At 35.0% G+C, this 17,800-nt stretch overlaps 6 protein-coding genes across 6 annotated transcripts; 2 read left to right on the top strand and 4 right to left on the bottom strand.

The window, feature by feature from the left end:
• Positions 1-47: 47 nt before the first annotated feature.
• Positions 48-1,272, bottom strand: LOC124646275 (39S ribosomal protein L15, mitochondrial). The gene is made up of 3 exons (XM_047186394.1): positions 1,080-1,272; positions 842-996; positions 48-745 (listed from the first exon to the last, which is right to left on the bottom strand). The coding sequence occupies exons 1-3, from the start codon at positions 1,179-1,181 to the stop codon at positions 118-120; spliced, it is 885 nt and encodes a 294-aa protein (XP_047042350.1). The 5' UTR covers positions 1,182-1,272; the 3' UTR covers positions 48-117.
• Positions 1,273-1,879: 607 nt separating this feature from the next.
• On the bottom strand, positions 1,880-4,039 carry LOC124646141 (conserved oligomeric Golgi complex subunit 6). The gene has a single exon (XM_047186221.1). The coding sequence runs from the start codon at positions 3,804-3,806 to the stop codon at positions 1,947-1,949; it is 1,860 nt and encodes a 619-aa protein (XP_047042177.1). The 5' UTR covers positions 3,807-4,039; the 3' UTR covers positions 1,880-1,946.
• A 1,338-nt stretch (positions 4,040-5,377) lies between these two features.
• LOC124646369 (V-type proton ATPase subunit d) lies at positions 5,378-7,524 on the top strand. The gene is made up of 4 exons (XM_047186503.1): positions 5,378-5,641; positions 5,760-6,268; positions 6,350-6,604; positions 6,681-7,524. Exons 1-4 carry the CDS (start codon positions 5,521-5,523, stop codon positions 6,840-6,842), a joined length of 1,047 nt encoding a protein of 348 aa, XP_047042459.1. The 5' UTR covers positions 5,378-5,520; the 3' UTR covers positions 6,843-7,524.
• A 365-nt stretch (positions 7,525-7,889) lies between these two features.
• Positions 7,890-9,120, bottom strand: LOC124646371 (probable tRNA(His) guanylyltransferase). Its single transcript, XM_047186504.1, has 2 exons — positions 8,312-9,120; positions 7,890-8,204 (listed from the first exon to the last, which is right to left on the bottom strand). Exons 1-2 carry the CDS (start codon positions 8,894-8,896, stop codon positions 7,896-7,898), a joined length of 894 nt encoding a protein of 297 aa, XP_047042460.1. The 5' UTR covers positions 8,897-9,120; the 3' UTR covers positions 7,890-7,895.
• A 233-nt stretch (positions 9,121-9,353) lies between these two features.
• LOC124646372 (succinate dehydrogenase assembly factor 4, mitochondrial-like) lies at positions 9,354-10,471 on the top strand. Its single transcript, XM_047186505.1, has 2 exons — positions 9,354-9,566; positions 9,651-10,471. The coding sequence occupies exons 1-2, from the start codon at positions 9,527-9,529 to the stop codon at positions 9,980-9,982; spliced, it is 372 nt and encodes a 123-aa protein (XP_047042461.1). The 5' UTR covers positions 9,354-9,526; the 3' UTR covers positions 9,983-10,471.
• On the bottom strand, positions 10,463-17,214 carry LOC124646368 (pre-mRNA-splicing factor ATP-dependent RNA helicase DHX16). The gene is made up of 5 exons (XM_047186502.1): positions 16,642-17,214; positions 16,417-16,553; positions 11,423-12,986; positions 10,932-11,334; positions 10,463-10,707 (listed from the first exon to the last, which is right to left on the bottom strand). The coding sequence occupies exons 1-5, from the start codon at positions 16,968-16,970 to the stop codon at positions 10,486-10,488; spliced, it is 2,655 nt and encodes an 884-aa protein (XP_047042458.1). The 5' UTR covers positions 16,971-17,214; the 3' UTR covers positions 10,463-10,485.
• Between the last annotated feature and the right edge of the window lie 586 nt (positions 17,215-17,800).

The following is a 17,800-nucleotide window of genomic DNA, read 5'->3' on the forward strand; positions in this document are numbered from 1 at the left end:
CATATCTACAGTTAACTTAGGTAGAACATCAATAAAATATTTACCACTGACTTAAATCATATTTTATTTCAAATCTAAGAACATATTTTAATTATGAGTGATTAAAGCTTAATATAATTATGTACTGTAAAATTCTAACAGTTGTTTATCTTTCGGTTTAAGAATACATTTATCTTTCAAATTTACCACCCATCCCGGTTCCAGTCCATAAAATATTTGTCTAGGATCTTTCCTTTCATTCAACATTTGGTAGTTCGGTTCATTTTCTATGTTAGGGAGACTATAGCCATATTTCTGAGCCAATTTGAGTCTTTCCTTAGAAATTTCTTCTGGATCAGCTAAATACCCTCGTGTCTGAGCACTGGTATAGTATTCAATAGCATCTGGTGGCGGAATCATTCTCCTTGGAATGGCTTGACCAGACTCAAAAAACTTTTTAGGATTCTTCAGTAACATCAAACTATGCGGATCGTAGTAAGCAGTTGTTATCACTCCACCATTTCTCTCAATAGCAGCAATTACTTGTTCACTTGCCCACTGTACTTCAATATTTATTTTAGCTGCAAAGATATCAGCTCCTTCATCTGTGAGATTAATGCCAAACTGTTTTAGGTCAGGGAAAAAATTGTATTTACCTGACCTAATAATACTTGCTATGTCTATAGGCTTGGTAATATCCACACAATCTTTATCAATGATCATCTGAAGTTCTTGTAATGTCATTGGTGGGTATTCTCGTCTCAAGCTAAAACAAAAATAAATAATTTAAATAATGCATATCACAGACTTTGGTAGTTACTTATTTATTAAACCAAACAAAATAAATAGAGCGTTTACTTACTGGTGGCCTCTGTAATAATGTTCTTGGGGAACTCGCAAATAAAAGGGGTTATTTCCAGTTTCATAACCTAGTCTCATAAAATTTTGCCTTTGACCTGAACCTTTATTACCACAGCCATGCTTGTCGCCTCCGTGTTGACCTCGGCCTCTTTTTGGCTGCAATTAAAGAAAACTGTGCTGAGCGTACATGGTGTCAAAATATAAATGGTAATGGACTAGAATATAAGTTTCAAACTTACATTTTTTTTTGAATTGGGATTATCACGAATATTAGCAAGTGATATCCTTGGCAAAGATCTCAACATAGACAGCGACTTCTCAGTAATTTGTCGGGATCCCATCTTGATCTCTTATTTATTCATAGGATAAACAGATTCGTAATATAACCAAAATCAGAACCGCCAGCCATTAGCTTCGCATAGCCATCGCATAGCACAGCAATTTGCGACAGTGACAGAACCATGACAGAAGTACAAACAAAAAACAGATAATAATTAAGTCCACAGATAACTAAACTCCAGTCTGATTTGGGAGTCCCTTTGACCTACAATAAGGTTTTTTTTATTCTTTTCCTGGCTAATGCCTAGATGGTATGTTTATCTTGGTACGTTACTTCAAGGAACGGAGCGTCATATAATTTTAATGGTTAAATAACTCCAGAATTGAAAAAACTGCCAAGTGGCACACTCGTGCACGAAGGAAGGGTACCTATCGTACTATCTTTACAACGCAAACTATCCTCATCTAACTCAAGAAATCGAAAATATTGATGGCCTGTTGGCCGCTTACAGCAACTGCTGTTCCAATATCAATCGACCAGCAAGTTACTGGTTCAAGCAGAAAATCGTTTTGTGGTATTTCTTTATTCATATATATTAATTTCATTTTAGTTTCCAGTATTACTTGTCCTAGCAGCAACAGAAATACATCACCGATGGTTCATGAGTTATAGCCTAGTGACTAGAGACAAATGGACAGAGATGGCAGTTTCAGTAATAGGGTAGATATTGATAGACACCCTAAAAAATAAAATCATACATTTAATTAAATCATAACATTTATTTCATCATATATATACGTGATAAATAATATATTTATTCATTCATTTATACAAGTAGTTTATTTACTTCCTCTGGTTTTCTACGAACTATAGTTTGTGGATCAGAGTACCCATTTGATGGATCATGGACAGCTTGGTAAAGTTGTGCATAAATAGCAAATATAACTTCAAATGCTCTTTTTTTCACTAAGGATTTGTGAGTATGACTCAGCAACAAATTGAGTTGAGGCAACATATAGGCATCTGGGGTCACCAAAAACATATCAAACTTGTTTAGGAATGTCTTCAGTGTTGACGTGTCCATACCAGGTATAGCTGACAAAGGCCCACTTGTTTTTTCTTGAAGAATGGTGTAAATAGGTCCCAAGTTAAGATTTGCTACCAGGTAGCTAGCTTGTTCAGAAGTTAAAGTGTCAGTTTGGGCTTCAGATTGAGCTTGTAGCCTTTCATTATATTCATCCATCACTGTGTACAGAGATAAGGTACACTGTATATGATAAATACAATTCAGCATATATACTGACATGTCTGTTGAACTCAAGTGGCATGCAGTTTCATTTATAGCATGTAATAGTGGATCTAATATATGTGTTATTATCATTTTTCTATCAGCTGTATTTATATTGTGTGACACATTCATTATAGCCAACAAATCACGAAGGAAACTGACTAAGTCTGTTACAACAATGGAAGGATTTAAATCTATAGGTGGTGCTTTAACTCCATGACTTAGTTCCTTCTGTATTTTACTATCCAGAGTTATTAAGAAAACTTCTTCACTTTTTTTCAACAACTCCTCAAATGTATTTATTAGATGACCATTTGATATCACAGCTTGTATGACATCTTTGTAGTATATTATCAGATTAGTTATGGACCATAGCACCAGGGGATCCTTATCAGGTTTCAGTATGAGTTCAGCTCTCACTTTTAGTAGAGGACAGATAGCTTCCATAATGTTTGTCAAAGCATCAATAATAAGTTGCTTTTTATCAGGCATATTGCAAAATTTAAATAAAGTTGCAAGATTTTCTTTCTCCACAGGTATCACTTGGTAGACCCAAGTTAGTATATCTCCAATATATCTTTTAGCATCATTAGCATAAAATTCAATAGGTTTAGAGCCATCTGTACCTTTTGTTAATGCATCAATGAACAGCTGCACAATAGTTGCTTTGCGTGCTGAACTGTACTCATCAATTATATTAGAAAATAGTACTTGCCTATTTTGAAATTTAGCTAAAGCAGTAGGTACCAGCGCATTATTTGGTGAATCAGTACTCAGGCAGGCCCCAATAGTCCAATGATACAATTTCTCAATAGCCACTTCTTGTTGGAGTCCTACCGTCTCCATGATATCAAATGCACAAGTCTGATGCCAACACTTGATAAGAGTTTTACAGTTGCCATACAACTTCTCAATCTGGGATAATGTCCCAAAAAACTCATGTGTGACTGGTGTTTTGACTGAAACATTGTACAGGTACTCATTCTGCTCTGGAGATAATTGAAAGCCCTGTACAAATGCAGTTACCCAAGCTTGCTTCTTTTCTGTTTTCTTTCTTTCATCCTTTAGCTTGGTAGTTTGAGTTATTAGATGGTGAGTTTTATTTTTCGAGTCTGATAGTCTGCTTGACATGTCTTTGACTGCAACATCTAGTGATAGTAAGGAATCTAATAGCACTTGGAGTTTATCTTTAACCTTGTTATATTCAACTAAAACCGCCTTATTTACTAGCATATCTTTTTTTTCGATTTCATTAACAATTACTCGCCGTGTATACGCAGAATTAGTGGAACAAAATCCAGATACAGAATGTAATGCATCTGTGTTGTCTGAAAGTACATGACTGTCGAAGATCTTATTTATTCTTTGTCTTAATGGATTATTGTAAGCAGAATCCATGATAGGTATATAGTGTTCAATTACACCACTGACCAGCCGACACGTATGTAATTATTTTATATCGATTAAAGTGAATATCTTCACGTCCCACAACTCGACAACGTGCACTGCAGAACTACAGTTATGCTACTTCTAATTATAAACTATCGCGATCTTGCTGAAAACTGTAGACAAAATATGTTTTCTAATTTTTTATTTACACTCGAGTTGAATTTGTTGTCCGATTTTGACATTTGTTGTAGAGATGGGTAACTCAGGAGTGATAGATAAAAAAGATATGTATCTTTCCGTTCTTATCACTCACTCTTTGTATCAGTTCAAATCCGAATGTATAGTGTATCTTTAACAACTCATTCAATCCGTCGTCCGTTTGTATCTGTGTTGCACTCGCACACACAGCGTTGAGCGGCTGGCGTCACGGTTTCTCATCGGAAAGACCAGACATCTCTTTCGCACTTCCCTACTTAGAATGTTCTGTCTCACTTTCTCGATACCGAGAATAAGTGTTTGACCATTATTTTTATTTATTTATTCGATTTACACGGCTTTAACAGCCAATTACATAAATCGTAAACTTAAATTTAAAATGAAAAATAGAAACTTAAAAAAAATAAATAAATAAACTTAAAAATATTATAAACTGATATACGAATCTATCTATCCTAAACGAATCTATCACTCTTAGTTCGTACTGATTTAGTGATACATTGGATTGAATTGAACGAAGCGAGTCACTCTGAGCAACAGTACAATGTCACTCACGGATTAGAAAGGATATAGAGATACAAAAGAGTGATATATATCCCAGTGATCAAAAGATACATATCAATCTTTTCTTTTCAATGATACGTTTTCCCATGTCTAATTTGTTGATAAGTTGACACTCCCTCCGCTCCGCTCCGCAAAGGTCTATGCTGTCTACGCGGTCTATGGACACTCCCAAGCCTAGCTAGAGATCTAAGGCTCGTTTACACAGTGCGAGCTGCTGCCTGGCCAGTAGACAGCTACTCAGTTTATCTACTCGTACGCCAGTAGCTCGGCTTGCCTTTGCTGTCTACACGACATGCGACACCTAGCTACTGCCCAGTACGAGTCGTGTCGCGATGTCGAGGGAACATGTTTCATAAATGAAATATTATTGTCAGAAGACCATCTATCCGTAGCCATTTTGAAATCGCTTTAGTACACAGGCGTAGCACACAAAAAAACACGGGTTTCACTCACAACTGGCGGCACTGGCAAGCTACTGCCGAACGCGTCCAAACGATGTGAGCGACGCACGAGTCGCCGTCATGTGCGAGTTGCTGCCGGGCGAGCAGACGAGTGAAAAAAAAAATGTTGACAAAAACTCGTACTGTGTAAACCAGCCATTAGAGACACCTTGCTCGTGGGTTGGCTGTACTTCTAGCTAGACTAATATAATGACGAGGAAGCATTTTATTTTGATTGTTCCCTAAACACTCCGAACTACTGTTTTGAAAAATTATTTCACTCAAATGATGTGTTTATAGCTTTACTTAATGAGGAATAGAGGAATAGTTAGTTACTTAGTTTGAAAAGTTTTGTCTATGGTCATATCATATGATCATTGATCACCCACTTCAATTGATTTCCTTCTTCTGTGTCTCTTTGGGCTTTTTTACGGATTTGAGTAACTTAGACTTCCAAACATTGTAGTTTAAACCGTTTCAGTGAAATTATTTCACTAACCAAAATGAAGGGGTGCATTTTTAACATCGATGCTGGATATTTGGAAGGATTGTGCCGTGGTTTCAAGTGTGGTATCCTCAAACAAGCAGACTACCTCAACTTGGTGCAGTGCGAAACTCTAGAAGGTAAGTGGACACAATTCTTGCAGTAGTCCTTTGGGAGCTACTCCTGTAATCAATATTTAGCGATACGACTTTCGTGTTTACGGCCAATCTATGAATTGACAAATACAATTGTTTACAGATTTAAAACTTCATCTGCAGGGTACTGACTACGGTACCTTCTTAGCCAATGAGCCGAGCCCCCTTTCTGTTTCCACCATCGATGATAAGCTCCGTGAAAAGCTTGTGATTGAGTTCCAACATCTCAGGAATCACTCTGTGGAGCCACTATCTACTTTCTTGGATTTCATAACATACAGTTACATGATTGATAACATCATACTGTTGATTACTGGTACCCTACATCAGAGACCTATTTCGGAGCTTATTCCAAAATGCCACCCCTTGGGCTCGTTTGAGCAGATGGAAGCAATCCATGTTGCTGCTACCCCTGCAGAGCTGTACAATGCAGTCTTGGTTGACACTCCTCTGGCCCCATTCTTTGTGGACTGCATCAGTGAGCAGGATTTGGATGAGATGAACATTGAGATTATTCGTAACACTCTGTACAAGGCTTACCTGGAAGCTTTCTACGATTTCTGCAAACAAATTGGTGGAACTACTGCTGATGTCATGTGTGAAATCTTGGCAGTAAGTTAAACAACTTGTCATGTTATAAGGGAAATAATATTATTGTGCCATTTTTATATTTAAATAATTGCTTACTTTTAGTTTGAAGCTGATCGCCGTGCAATCATCATTACGATCAACTCTTTTGGCACCGAGTTGTCCAAGGATGACCGTGCAAAATTGTATCCCCGCTGCGGCAAGCTCAATCCTGATGGGTTGGCAGCTCTGGCCAGAGCTGATGATTATGAGCAGGTGAAGGCAGTGGCAGAGTACTATGCCGAGTACCAAGCATTGTTTGAAGGTGCTGGTACTAATGTTGGCGATAAGACCTTGGAAGACAAGTTCTTTGAACATGAGGTAATTAATTTTTTTAAAACCTTAAATCTTGTTTTCCATATTTGCAAAACAATTGTAATATATATTTATTTTTCAGGTGAGCCTAAATGTACATGCCTTTTTGCAACAATTCCACTTTGGGGTTTTCTACTCATACCTCAAGCTGAAAGAGCAAGAATGCCGAAACATTGTATGGATTAGTGAGTGTGTGGCCCAAAAGCACCGTGCTAAAATTGACAACTACATTCCTATTTTCTAAACATGAATTGAACAGCATTCTGAACTCTAAGAATTCCCTCAAAAATATAAAATACTATTTTGTTTTGCTTTGTAAATATAATATCTATATTACAATTTGTATATTAAACAGGACACAAACTACTGCATAAATTATACTGTTTGTTAAATTGTAGATGCTATAGTAATATATTACATAGGTTTAGTACATGTAATAGATTCCATATTTTTACATAGCATCAGTAATTCTTGATTGTTCATGGGATATCAGACTGAAAACAACATTATGTGTATAACTTGGTGAATAAAAACTGGTTATATCTCCATTTACAAGAATATATTTCAAATAACTAGTAATCAATCAGTATTTAACAGATATAAAATGTAATGTTTCTTAATATTTACACTAGTATTGTAATGAAAATGTGGCATTGCACTCCCAAACCTAAATTATATAAATGTTGACTTTTTCATAAATCTTAGGTTGACATTAGGTGAGCCTGGGAAAGTATATTAATAAATGTAGCAGTTAAAAAATGAGGTAATCTTTTTGTGTATTTATATCTGTTATCCCTATAAAATTCATTATTGGTAGGCAAGGAAGCAACCTATGCAAGTGGTGATTCCGCCTTTATTAATATGATTATTTATTTTAAAATTGTTGAACACTATATGATGTAATTAAAGTATTCATAGTAATCTGATTTCGTTTTTATTTTTTTTGCATGTCAGACATTGATGTTTTCTCCCAGTACAGATTGTGACAAACCATCACACCAAAATTCTCGAGTGTTACAATTGGCACATCATTTTCTTTTAATGTTTATACATGCTTAAATTAAGCTTTCAATTGTAACAAACGCAAGATCTTTAATACAGGATTTTATGATGTTTATGTTATCATAAGTATGTCGTAAATGTAATAGAAATAATTTTTCCCTTACCAGAAACTTGTATGAAGCGGCAAAGTTAAATTCGCAGCATCCATTATTTCTGGGTTAATCATAATTTTAGAAGAAATTGGTATTGAGAAACCTATATTCATTGGTTACAAATGAAAAAAAAGAGATTTGTTTTATTCTTTAATACAATTTGTTTGTTCTGCAATAATATCAGTGATAGGACCATCATACATAATACTTTCTTTAGACTTGCTTAAGAGTAAGCTTGAGTGCTGCTTCCAAAATCTATCTTTCAACATATCATCATGAGTATCTACTATAACATTGCTATGCTTATCTAAATTTGTGTGGAAAATGGTTTTCCTCAACAACAATGTACCTCTTTTAAATATCTCTGGTTCATTGTTATAGTTAATTTGGAATTCTTGAAATAAGATTTCATTTTTATCAGCAGATACAGTACCGCATAAACGTTTTTCAGCCTGAAACAATGAATTTAAACTTTATTATACGAGACAAAAAAAGTTAAACATACTTTGTGTTTTGAGGCAAACATATAATTTATAGTGGATTAATAATTCAATCATACCTGTGAAGGACTTAAGTTTCCTTTCAAAACTAATGTCCAAAAAGTAGTGTTATATAAATTATTGATGTGCACATCAGCTTGCCGCCACTTCATGTAATCTATTAGATTCTCATCATTAGGATAAAGTACCACACGACCATCAAATGTTGGTGGGTATTTTAATGGTTCCTCATCAAAAAACTTTCTCCAATGGTACACGTAACAGGCAGTAAATTTGCTATTTATAGTAGTCAATAATTTTGCAGCGCGTCTCTTATACAATGTTGTATTTTTTTTGAAAATAAAAGAGTATTCATCACTTTGTCCAAAAGCCATTAATAGATCATTGAACTCACGAAGAACTATGAATGCGGCGTAATTCATCAATCTTAAAGCTCTTATGTCGTTCGGTTTTGAAAATTTATGATCTTCTGAGAATTTGTGAAAACATTTACCATCAAGTCTTACAACTATCCAGCTGTTAGGCAAAAGGCTATCATCTAATTCAAACTTTTTGACGTATTCAAATGAACTTTTTGCCATTTTAAAACTAAGCAGTGGAATGTGTGTTAAAGTTTTAATTGTAAGAAAACTTCTAACTATCATTACACCTTAAAAGAACAAGATTATACAATAATCAGAAACAAAACAAAGTGTATCGTTTTCAATCTCACATCATAGGTTATAAAATAAATGTATTTTATGTCAAATGGCCTGTCAAGTGTCAGGTCAAAAACGTAGAGGTGCAATCAAGAATATTGAATATTCAAATTCGAGCTGAGGTTCAGAGTATCACTCTACACAACTTTATGCTTTGCGGATTTCACCGGGCGGCCGCATGTAGATGGGCGTGTTTTGTGTTTAAGGAGAGATCGATGTCTACTAAGGCGTTTCTTAGATGGTCAATTTAATTGCGCAATATTACGATTAATTATGCAATGGAAGGTTTTCTTTTTAAGATAAAAAAAAAATAGTTCCCAAGATTATAGATTTTTTCCAAAATGACATAGCGAAGCTAAAAAAAACATTGCGTCACTGTCAAAATTTATGTTGGCTGTCATCTGTCAGGGCGTCCGTCTTTTGTCACTTAATATCCTTCTTGATTGGTCGACCGATGTTGATATTGTTTTAGCGTCGAACATTAGAACGTCGTCACGGCACTCGTCACAAAAATTAGAGATATTGGGGCACTGACGTGCTTGATAAATTATTTAAACTCCGTGCTCTGTTCGCAGAATGTCGCGAATTTGTTATATAAAAAGATTTATCCCTAAAAGTAAGTACCACAAAGGTGTCATAAGTCAAACTACATAGCACATTATTTATTTTATACATTTTCGACTTAATTGACCTGTTACAGATTTATCAATTGTGAATTTATATGTTGGAAAGTATGCACACAGTACAACTACGACAACAGCCGGAGTAGCGGAACCTACTGAAAAGCCTAATGAAGAATCCAAAAGGCCTCAGTCTAAAAGAATGGCCGAATTTAGGAAAAAATTGAGGGAGACGACTCCTATTGAGGATCTTGGAGAACAGCCAATGATGCATCCGTCGCAGAAAGAAGACCCTTTGCCTCCATGGCCCAATGACACTAACCCTCATACTGGGGAAGTAGGTGGACCCAGAGGACCCGAACCCACGAGATATGGCGATTGGGAAAGAAAGGGGAGATGTTCCGACTTCTAAAGTATTATTTGTCATTAACTCTTAGTTTAGATAGTAGAAATTGCTAAATGTAATGTCATTAAATGACATTGCTTAACTATGAAATGTATGGTACCTAAAATAATATTGATTAGAATATCAATATAAACTAAATTAGCATGCAGCAAGGAGAGGGGATGCGGTAAGGTAGTCTGAATATATTATTTTATTTCACAATGTTGTATTAATTAACATAATACTTTCAGGTAGCCATTAGCCACTACTGCTATGCATAAATTATTGTGTGCATGTACTCATAGAACCTATTCTGCTGAATCCATTGAAAAAATTCTATAGATTAGAATTATTCAAATTCTCTAGAAGCAGTTCAGATATCAAGCTTAGTAGTGAGTTTTATTTACTACATTTTTTAAGATATTGTTGACTTTTTTTTGTTTTTTGTTGTTATTATGCCTTGTTATAAAACAATGCTGTAAAGATTTGTGATTAAATTAAAAGCAATTTTGAAAATTTACTTTGTTTTATTAATTGTTAGATGATTTACCAATAGTTTTTGGCATCTTCTTATTTGTGGAATCCTCTAACTCTTTGGCTTTGTAATAATGTGGTGCAACTTCCAACAGCCATTTACTTTCTATCTCTGTCACTTGTCTCATAAATTCTTTAGATGTAAATACTAATTCATGGTATATCACCCATCGAGGTAATTCTTCAAACAAGGCACTATTGGGGTGTATCATAACCGTCTGAAAAGAAAATAGATTTATATTATTTATATCTATAATTACTAGTAATGTGACTATTCAAAATCTTATGTGTTCATGCACCAATAGTATATAATAATATTTTGCTAAAGTTTTAACAGAGGCTTTGATGTGCCCTTTTGAAGACAGTACTGCAATTATAGCCAGTTCCTTTTGGCACAACCTTGTTATTATGGGACCGATTACGTATTTGTTAAAGGACTAACCTGGTTATGCTTTACAGTTTTGTAGTGACCACCCTTTGAAAATTTTGCAATATGGTAAAAGTAACCGGCAGTTATTGCCTTTCGAATATTTGTGTCATCACTTAGGCTTGATACCATGTCTATTTCTACTCTTTCCATTAGCCCGGCAAGTTGTTCGCGTACATCACGCGCCCTCTTCATTGATCGGTACTGTATAAAGTTTTCGTAACACCACTGCACTGAATATTCAGACCCTAGCCATTGGTTGTACACATTCATTAGAGTTAGGTGGTCGCCATTGGGATGGAAAAAGTTTTTTCTAGCAGTGTCTGCATGAATTATTTTATCTTTAGGTCTGTAGAATACGGAGCTGTTTACTGACAACATTGCTGCAATTGTGACGATTTCTTCTGAGCATTTGTACCTAAAATCAAAAATATTAATCTGTAGTGCAATGAAACATTATGAAAACTTACCAAATGTTGAGGAAATTACTTAAGGTTGCTACTTACTTTTCACTTGCTAATAACATTTTTGCAAGCATTGGATCTGTGGGAAATTCTGCCATTCTTCTGCCAGCTTTAGTCAATTCACCATGATGATTGAGAGCTCCCAAAGCATAGAGTTGTTCTAGGGCTAATACTAATGTTTCATGAGGTGGAGGGTCCAAGAAATCAAAATGAATTAGATCATTAATCCCTAAGGCTTTGAGGGTAAGAACAGCATTTCCTAGATTAATCCTCTGTATTTCGGGAATGGTATTATCTTCAAGTTCATATTTATAAGCCCAAGCTGTATATAGGCGGAAACATTTTCCTGGTGCCACTCTCCCAGCCCTTCCAGCCCGTTGATTTGCTGATGCTTTAGAAATGGGAACCACCATCAAACTTTCCATGCCTGTTTTTGAATTGAAATTATTCTGTTTTGCAAATCCAGGATCAATCACATAAATAATATTATCAATAGTCAAAGAAGTTTCAGCAATGTTAGTAGCCAAAACGACTTTGCGGGCACCCTCTGGTGTAGGCTCAAATATTTTGGCTTGCATGTCACTTGGCAAATTTGCATAAACTGGTAATATGAGTAGTTCTCTCAATTTCTTACCAATTCTCTTTGTCCTCTCTTGTAACATTTCAAAGCATGTTTCAATTTCTTCCTGTCCTGTCAGAAAAACTAAGATATCTCCAAGTGGCTGTGTAGCATGTATCTGTAGCACAGAAACGACACAGGCATCCACATAGTCAGCTTCTGGTGCTTTTGTATAATAAATGTCAACTGGGAATCTTCTTCCAGGAATTCTAAATATAGGTGCCTCATCAAAGAATGTTGAGAACTTTTCAGCATCTAATGTAGCACTGGATATAAGTAATTTTAAATCAGGTCTAAACCTCGTTATATCTTTGACAAGACCAAACAGGATATCAGTATGCAGAGTTCGCTCATGAGCTTCATCAATTATCATTACGCTATAAGAGGCTAAGTCTGGCTCTGAAAGAAACTCTCTGTGAAGAGTACCATCTGTCATGTATTTAATCACAGTTCTGTCTGATGTGCAATCTTCAAATCTTATGCTGTAACCAACTTCATTTCCAAGTTTGACATTCATTTCTTGAGCTACCCTAGCTGAAACTGACATAGCAGCTACTCTTCTAGGTTGTGTGCAACCTATTTTCTTTCCTTCTGCTGTAAATCCAGCTTCATGGAGATATTGTGGTATTTGAGTAGTTTTACCAGACCCAGTCTCACCCTCTACTATTAATATTTGATAATTCTTAATGGCTTCTATTAATGAAGCTTTAAAGGGATATACTGGCAGAGATTTCTTGGTTTCCTCAATGGTCATGCGCATAGTCTGGTACTCTGACTTTTCTTCCTGTTCTTTCTTTTCTTTGTTACCTTCCAATTGCAGTGCTTGAATAAAATCAATCTGCTCATCAAGTAACAGCTCATATTCATCTTGTGCCTTAGCATCTTTGGCACCAAACTTAAAAAAAGCTGATTTAATTTGCTCTTGTTCCCACCGTTGTTGTTCTGAGTGTGGCAACTTTTCTCTTTCATCAACCTCAACATATTCTCCTGCAAAAGTAATGTTGTTGCATTATGTTAACAATTAATCATGGTAAAATTAATTTCAATAAGCTTTGTAGATTTAATATGAAGTGTAAATATATTGTCTAATAAAATAAGCTTATGTTCATTATGTTAATTTTATTTATTATGTGTATCAGGCCCATAATAAATATTATCCCTACATGAAGATCATAACATTAAATTCAAAAATAAAGTGGAAAATAAATTGCCTAATATTAGTTTGAATTCCTCCAACCCAAATACAAATTTTAATAACTTGTTCCATAAATTATGTCAAGAATTCAATAAATCATGTCCTAAAAAAGTTACAATTTCACAGAAACTTAAATATTGCGATTGGCCTACCAAAGGAATAAGTAGAGATGTCCTAAACAACTTATACCACGAAAAATCAATGACTTCTGATCCTTCTTTCCATAACTATGTAAGGAACTACTCAAAGATATTCAAAAAAGTATGTACCCTTTGCTAAATCCAAATCACTTAATAGAAAAATTGCGAAATCTGACAATAAAATAAAAACTGACTGGAGTATTATAAACTCTGAAACAGGTAAAACTAAATCACGTGACAATGATCCCCGATTAATTATTAATAATGTTATCGTCTCCGATAAAGCAGAAGTTGCAAACGCGTTTGATTCGTATTTCTCAAACATCCCGGTAGAGGTAACAAAATCACTTAACTCGTCCTCTCACACGGCTGAATCAATGCTAAAAACAAATTTTCCTAAAAATCTACCCGACTTTAAAAATCGTATTACGGCGCACACTATTTTAAGAACATTTAAGAGCTTAAACTCAAAAAGTACCGAAAATCTATGGGGAATTTCTGTGAAAGCCCTTAATTCCATTATAGTCTGCATCGCCCCCATATTAAGTGACATTTTTAACCTTTGCATTGACAGTGGCATCTTCCCTGACCTCATGAAGCACAGTAAAATTATTCCAATCTTCAAGTCAGATTGCAAGAAAAACCCGAAGGGTAGATGTACTACAGACGCAGGTGTCAGGCTAGTGACTCTGGAAGCCTGGGAGAACTCACAGAACGCTTTAGGTGTATTCTGTGACCTTTCCAATGCGTTTGATTGCGTGGATCACAACACTCTTATTCGTAGACTAAACCATTACGGAATTCGTGGTAAAGCTCTCAAACTTGTCTTATCCTATTTGTCAGACAGACAGCAAAAAGTAGACATAAACGGATCAACATCTTCAGGGTCATTAGTTAAAATGGGCGTGCCTCAAGGTTCAATACTGGGCCCCTTTTTATTTCTCGCATATATTAATGATCTCCCGTACATGATGTCTGACATGGCAGATGTAATTCTATTTGCAGATCACACTTCCTTTATTTTATAAATTAATAGAAAAGAATCTAGCCATATGCACATAGATGATTGCCTGGCTACTCTTTCAAAATGGTTTGCTGCCAATAATCTATTACTAAACAGCACAAAAACAAAATGTATAAAATTCGCGTTACCCAATGTAGCCCAAGCTGATCTCAACATCACGCTTGAGAGCAATAAACTAGATTTAATTAAAGAAACCACTTTCTTGGGCATAACCTTAGATTCAACATTACAATGGGGTGCCCACATTACAGCCTTGTCGGCTAAACTTAGTTCTGCAGCTTTTGCAGTAAGAAAAATAAGGCAACTTACGGATGTAGCAACGGCTAGGCTAGTATATTTCGCCTACTTTTACAGTCTAATGTCTTATGGCACTTTGCAGCGGCTGACGTAGAATCTGTTTTTATACTTCAGAAACGGGCAATTCGAGCTACATACAACATGTAACGTAATTAACGCACACCCTCAAACACCCCAATTAGAATATTATGTTATGATCATAATACATACACTGAATTTTTAACTTAACATGTATATGCATTGTTATTTACTAAATTAGTTATACCAATTCTTGGAGAACTTTTTGGTCATACTACTACGCACGCAAATATCGCGCCGCGCGCTATCGACTCGACACAACATAACAAAACTACGGAAAAACACGACAATACACGAAGTCTTATTACTTTGAGTTACGGCCTATTTGAATTTGTTTTGACTGTACAGGGTTAATATGACAATAATTTCCGTAGTTTTAATTATTTTTGGGATAAAAAATTACCTATATTAAAAATGATATAAATCGATTCAGTAAACGATTCTGAACAAACTAATTTCAGGATGTGCGTTAATTAAGTTACATGTTGTATAATAAGGGACCTCGCGAATCACTGAGAGTTTTTTAAAGAAATCAATATTCTCACGTTGCCTTCTCTCTATATTCTTGAAAACATCATGTTTGTACGAAAAATTTGCACCGGTACAAGGTAAAAGTGACATTCACAATATAAATACAAGAAATAAGCACAAAATAGACGTCCCAAAATTTAGATTAAGCAAAACAAACAAATAATTTTTAGGGAATAGTGTTCGCTTTTACAATAAGCTACCTAAATGTGTAACAGACCTTACAGATAAAAAATTCAAGAATGTCGCCAAGTCTACTCTCATTAAGAGAGCATACTATAAAATCAAAGACTATATTGATGATAAGGATGTATGGCGTTAGTCCTACTTTGCACGAGTGGCTTCCCTTGCGACTGGCAGGCTGTCTGGGAATATCTTTGTACTCATTCATGTTTTTGTTCTTATCAAGTCATTATTATTATTTATTTTTTTTGCTTTATATAACTTAGTTTGTTAAATTCATTAACTTCTTAAAATTAGTTTGTATAATAATTTTCTCATATAATTAAAATTAATCAATTAATTCCTAGTCCAACTTGCATTGTATAACTTTCTTAGAGTCAACCCTTAAAATATTGTAAGCACTACATACCAAATGTAACACCCATTATGTTTTAAAAAGAGTAACCATGGAGTTTCTTGCCCGTTCTTCTCCATAGGAAGCTACTTTTGGAATGGGCAACTAGAATCAACCTTATAATTTTTGACGTTCATAAGTGCTTGTAAAGGCCTAAATGAAATAAATGATTTGATTGATTGAATTACACATATTTTACACACAACATGCAACATTTTATATAAATGCAACTTTAAACTACAAAGGCCAGCAATATGGTAGAGTTCCCTGCTATTGTAAATTGATAATAAGCTGTAATGGGATTTCGATGCAATAAGCACAAAACTTTTTTGTTGCCAAGTTTAGAAAATCTATACTAATATTATAAATCTGAAGAGTTTGTTTGTTTGAACGTGCTAATCTCAGGAACTACTGGTCCGATTTGAAAATTTATTTCAGTGTTAGATAGCCCATTTATCGAGGAAGGCTATAGGCTACTTTTTATCCCGGTACAGGAAGTAGCTCCCACGGGATGCGGGTGAAACCGCTGGCAGAAGCTAGTACTATATATTATTAGCATGATTCAAATCAAATGAAACCTTTAGCATCTTTTCCCAAATCTTGTGGCATATGATATCTCTGCACATTCTCCAACTCTCGGGCCTTTTCATGTTCTTTAGCTAATTTCAGAATAGTTTTTTTGTGTTCTCTTTCCAACCTTTCTCGTTGAGTCAAGCTGCAAGAAAGAAATAAGAAAAGTCAGTGAAAGTTTAAAAACAGTCCAAACAGTAAGTAGTACTGTTATATTAAGAACCAGCACTTACCTGCTTTCATCAAAAAGATATTCATCATCGGCGATGTCTGCTTCTAACTCAATAACTTTGTCATCTTTCCTCTTCTCTAAATATTTTCTACGAGAGTGAATGCGCAACTTAGGCAATAACTTTTCTCTGTCTTCAGCTTCCAACTTGAGACGCTTAGCTGCTTCTTCGTATGATCGTTTGCTCGAAGACTCCGTGACTTTTTTAACCTTTTCTTCATCACGTTTCTTTAATCTTTTGGCAAATTCATCACGCTCCCTAATATCTTTCAGACGGTCTTCTTCAGCGCTATCGGAACTGGACGAATAACGTCTTTTACTCATTTTATCCATCAGAAGTACACAAGATCGCTTTATATGCTCATAGATCTTGTTTACGACAGATCGTAAAGAACAATTTAATGAATGTCTAATTCGTTAGTTATTAGTTTGCAATGCAGACGGAGAATAAGGCCACTTTCTTGGTTTCCATAAAATGTTTTGGATATAAGGATTTGATAGAATTACACATAAATACACGGAAGAAAGAAACAGCGTCCAAAAACCAACATACACCAAACCACATCAAATATCACTCACTGACAGAATGACAGCTCAATGAGTGACACTGACACATGACACGAGAGCTGTTGATTGACATATTGACACTGACACTCCGGTTGTGTTTCCAATGGGAAAAAATATTTTTTTTCAGAAAATAGGAAAAGACCACTATACCAAGAAAGGAATATACCAACAACTTGTGTGTTAATGAGCTTTATATAAGAAAAGTATTCTGGGTATGTGCCCGGTTATATTTAACAAAATACCAGATAGCATTAAAAATGAACCCTTGTCAATCTTTAAAAAAAAATTAACATCCTACTTATTAAAGAAATGTTATTATTCTATCTCCGAATTTATAAGTGATAAAATAGACATTGCATAGCATCCAATTTTAATATTGTAATTAGCCGAATGCATTAACGTAGTTAACCTATTCTATTGTAATTAATCAAAGTTCCTAATTTTGCATGCCTAAGTTAAGGTAGAATGTACAAGGATCGCCAATTGCAGTTTTTGTACATTCCGTTGCAAATAAACTATTTCTATTCTATTCTATTCTATTCATCCCTCATCTCGGAATGGACTCGTTGATATCTGAGTACAAAAGCCATTTTCAT

Source organism: Helicoverpa zea, chromosome 3 (assembly GCF_022581195.2).
Source record: "Helicoverpa zea isolate HzStark_Cry1AcR chromosome 3, ilHelZeax1.1, whole genome shotgun sequence".
Taxonomy (NCBI): domain Eukaryota; kingdom Metazoa; phylum Arthropoda; class Insecta; order Lepidoptera; family Noctuidae; genus Helicoverpa; species Helicoverpa zea.

What these genes read in the sequence shown, in the direction of transcription:
- LOC124646275 (XM_047186394.1), bottom strand. Translation starts at nt 1,181, where the DNA reads ATGGGATCCCGACAAATTACTGAGAAGTCGCTGTCTATGTTGAGATCT. An exon ending in ATCCCAATTCAAAAAAAAAT is followed by an intron (nt 997 to 1,079) that starts GTAAGTTTGAAA and finishes CTTTAATTGCAG; the next exon opens with CCAAAAAGAGGCCGAGGTCA. An exon ending in CATTATTACAGAGGCCACCA is followed by an intron (nt 746 to 841) that starts GTAAGTAAACGC and finishes TTTTTGTTTTAG; the next exon opens with CTTGAGACGAGAATACCCAC.
- LOC124646141 (XM_047186221.1), bottom strand. Translation starts at nt 3,806, where the DNA reads ATGGATTCTGCTTACAATAATCCATTAAGACAAAGAATAAATAAGATC.
- LOC124646369 (XM_047186503.1), top strand. Translation starts at nt 5,521, where the DNA reads ATGAAGGGGTGCATTTTTAACATCGATGCTGGATATTTGGAAGGATTG. An exon ending in GCAGTGCGAAACTCTAGAAG is followed by an intron (nt 5,642 to 5,759) that starts GTAAGTGGACAC and finishes AATTGTTTACAG; the next exon opens with ATTTAAAACTTCATCTGCAG. An exon ending in TCATGTGTGAAATCTTGGCA is followed by an intron (nt 6,269 to 6,349) that starts GTAAGTTAAACA and finishes GCTTACTTTTAG; the next exon opens with TTTGAAGCTGATCGCCGTGC.
- LOC124646371 (XM_047186504.1), bottom strand. Translation starts at nt 8,896, where the DNA reads ATGATAGTTAGAAGTTTTCTTACAATTAAAACTTTAACACACATTCCA. An exon ending in GAAACTTAAGTCCTTCACAG is followed by an intron (nt 8,205 to 8,311) that starts GTATGATTGAAT and finishes TCATTGTTTCAG; the next exon opens with GCTGAAAAACGTTTATGCGG.
- LOC124646372 (XM_047186505.1), top strand. Translation starts at nt 9,527, where the DNA reads ATGTCGCGAATTTGTTATATAAAAAGATTTATCCCTAAAA. An exon ending in AAAAAGATTTATCCCTAAAA is followed by an intron (nt 9,567 to 9,650) that starts GTAAGTACCACA and finishes GACCTGTTACAG; the next exon opens with ATTTATCAATTGTGAATTTA.
- LOC124646368 (XM_047186502.1), bottom strand. Translation starts at nt 16,970, where the DNA reads ATGGATAAAATGAGTAAAAGACGTTATTCGTCCAGTTCCGATAGCGCT. An exon ending in TATCTTTTTGATGAAAGCAG is followed by an intron (nt 16,554 to 16,641) that starts GTAAGTGCTGGT and finishes TCTTTCTTGCAG; the next exon opens with CTTGACTCAACGAGAAAGGT. An exon ending in ATGTTATTAGCAAGTGAAAA is followed by an intron (nt 11,335 to 11,422) that starts GTAAGTAGCAAC and finishes TTTTGATTTTAG; the next exon opens with GTACAAATGCTCAGAAGAAA.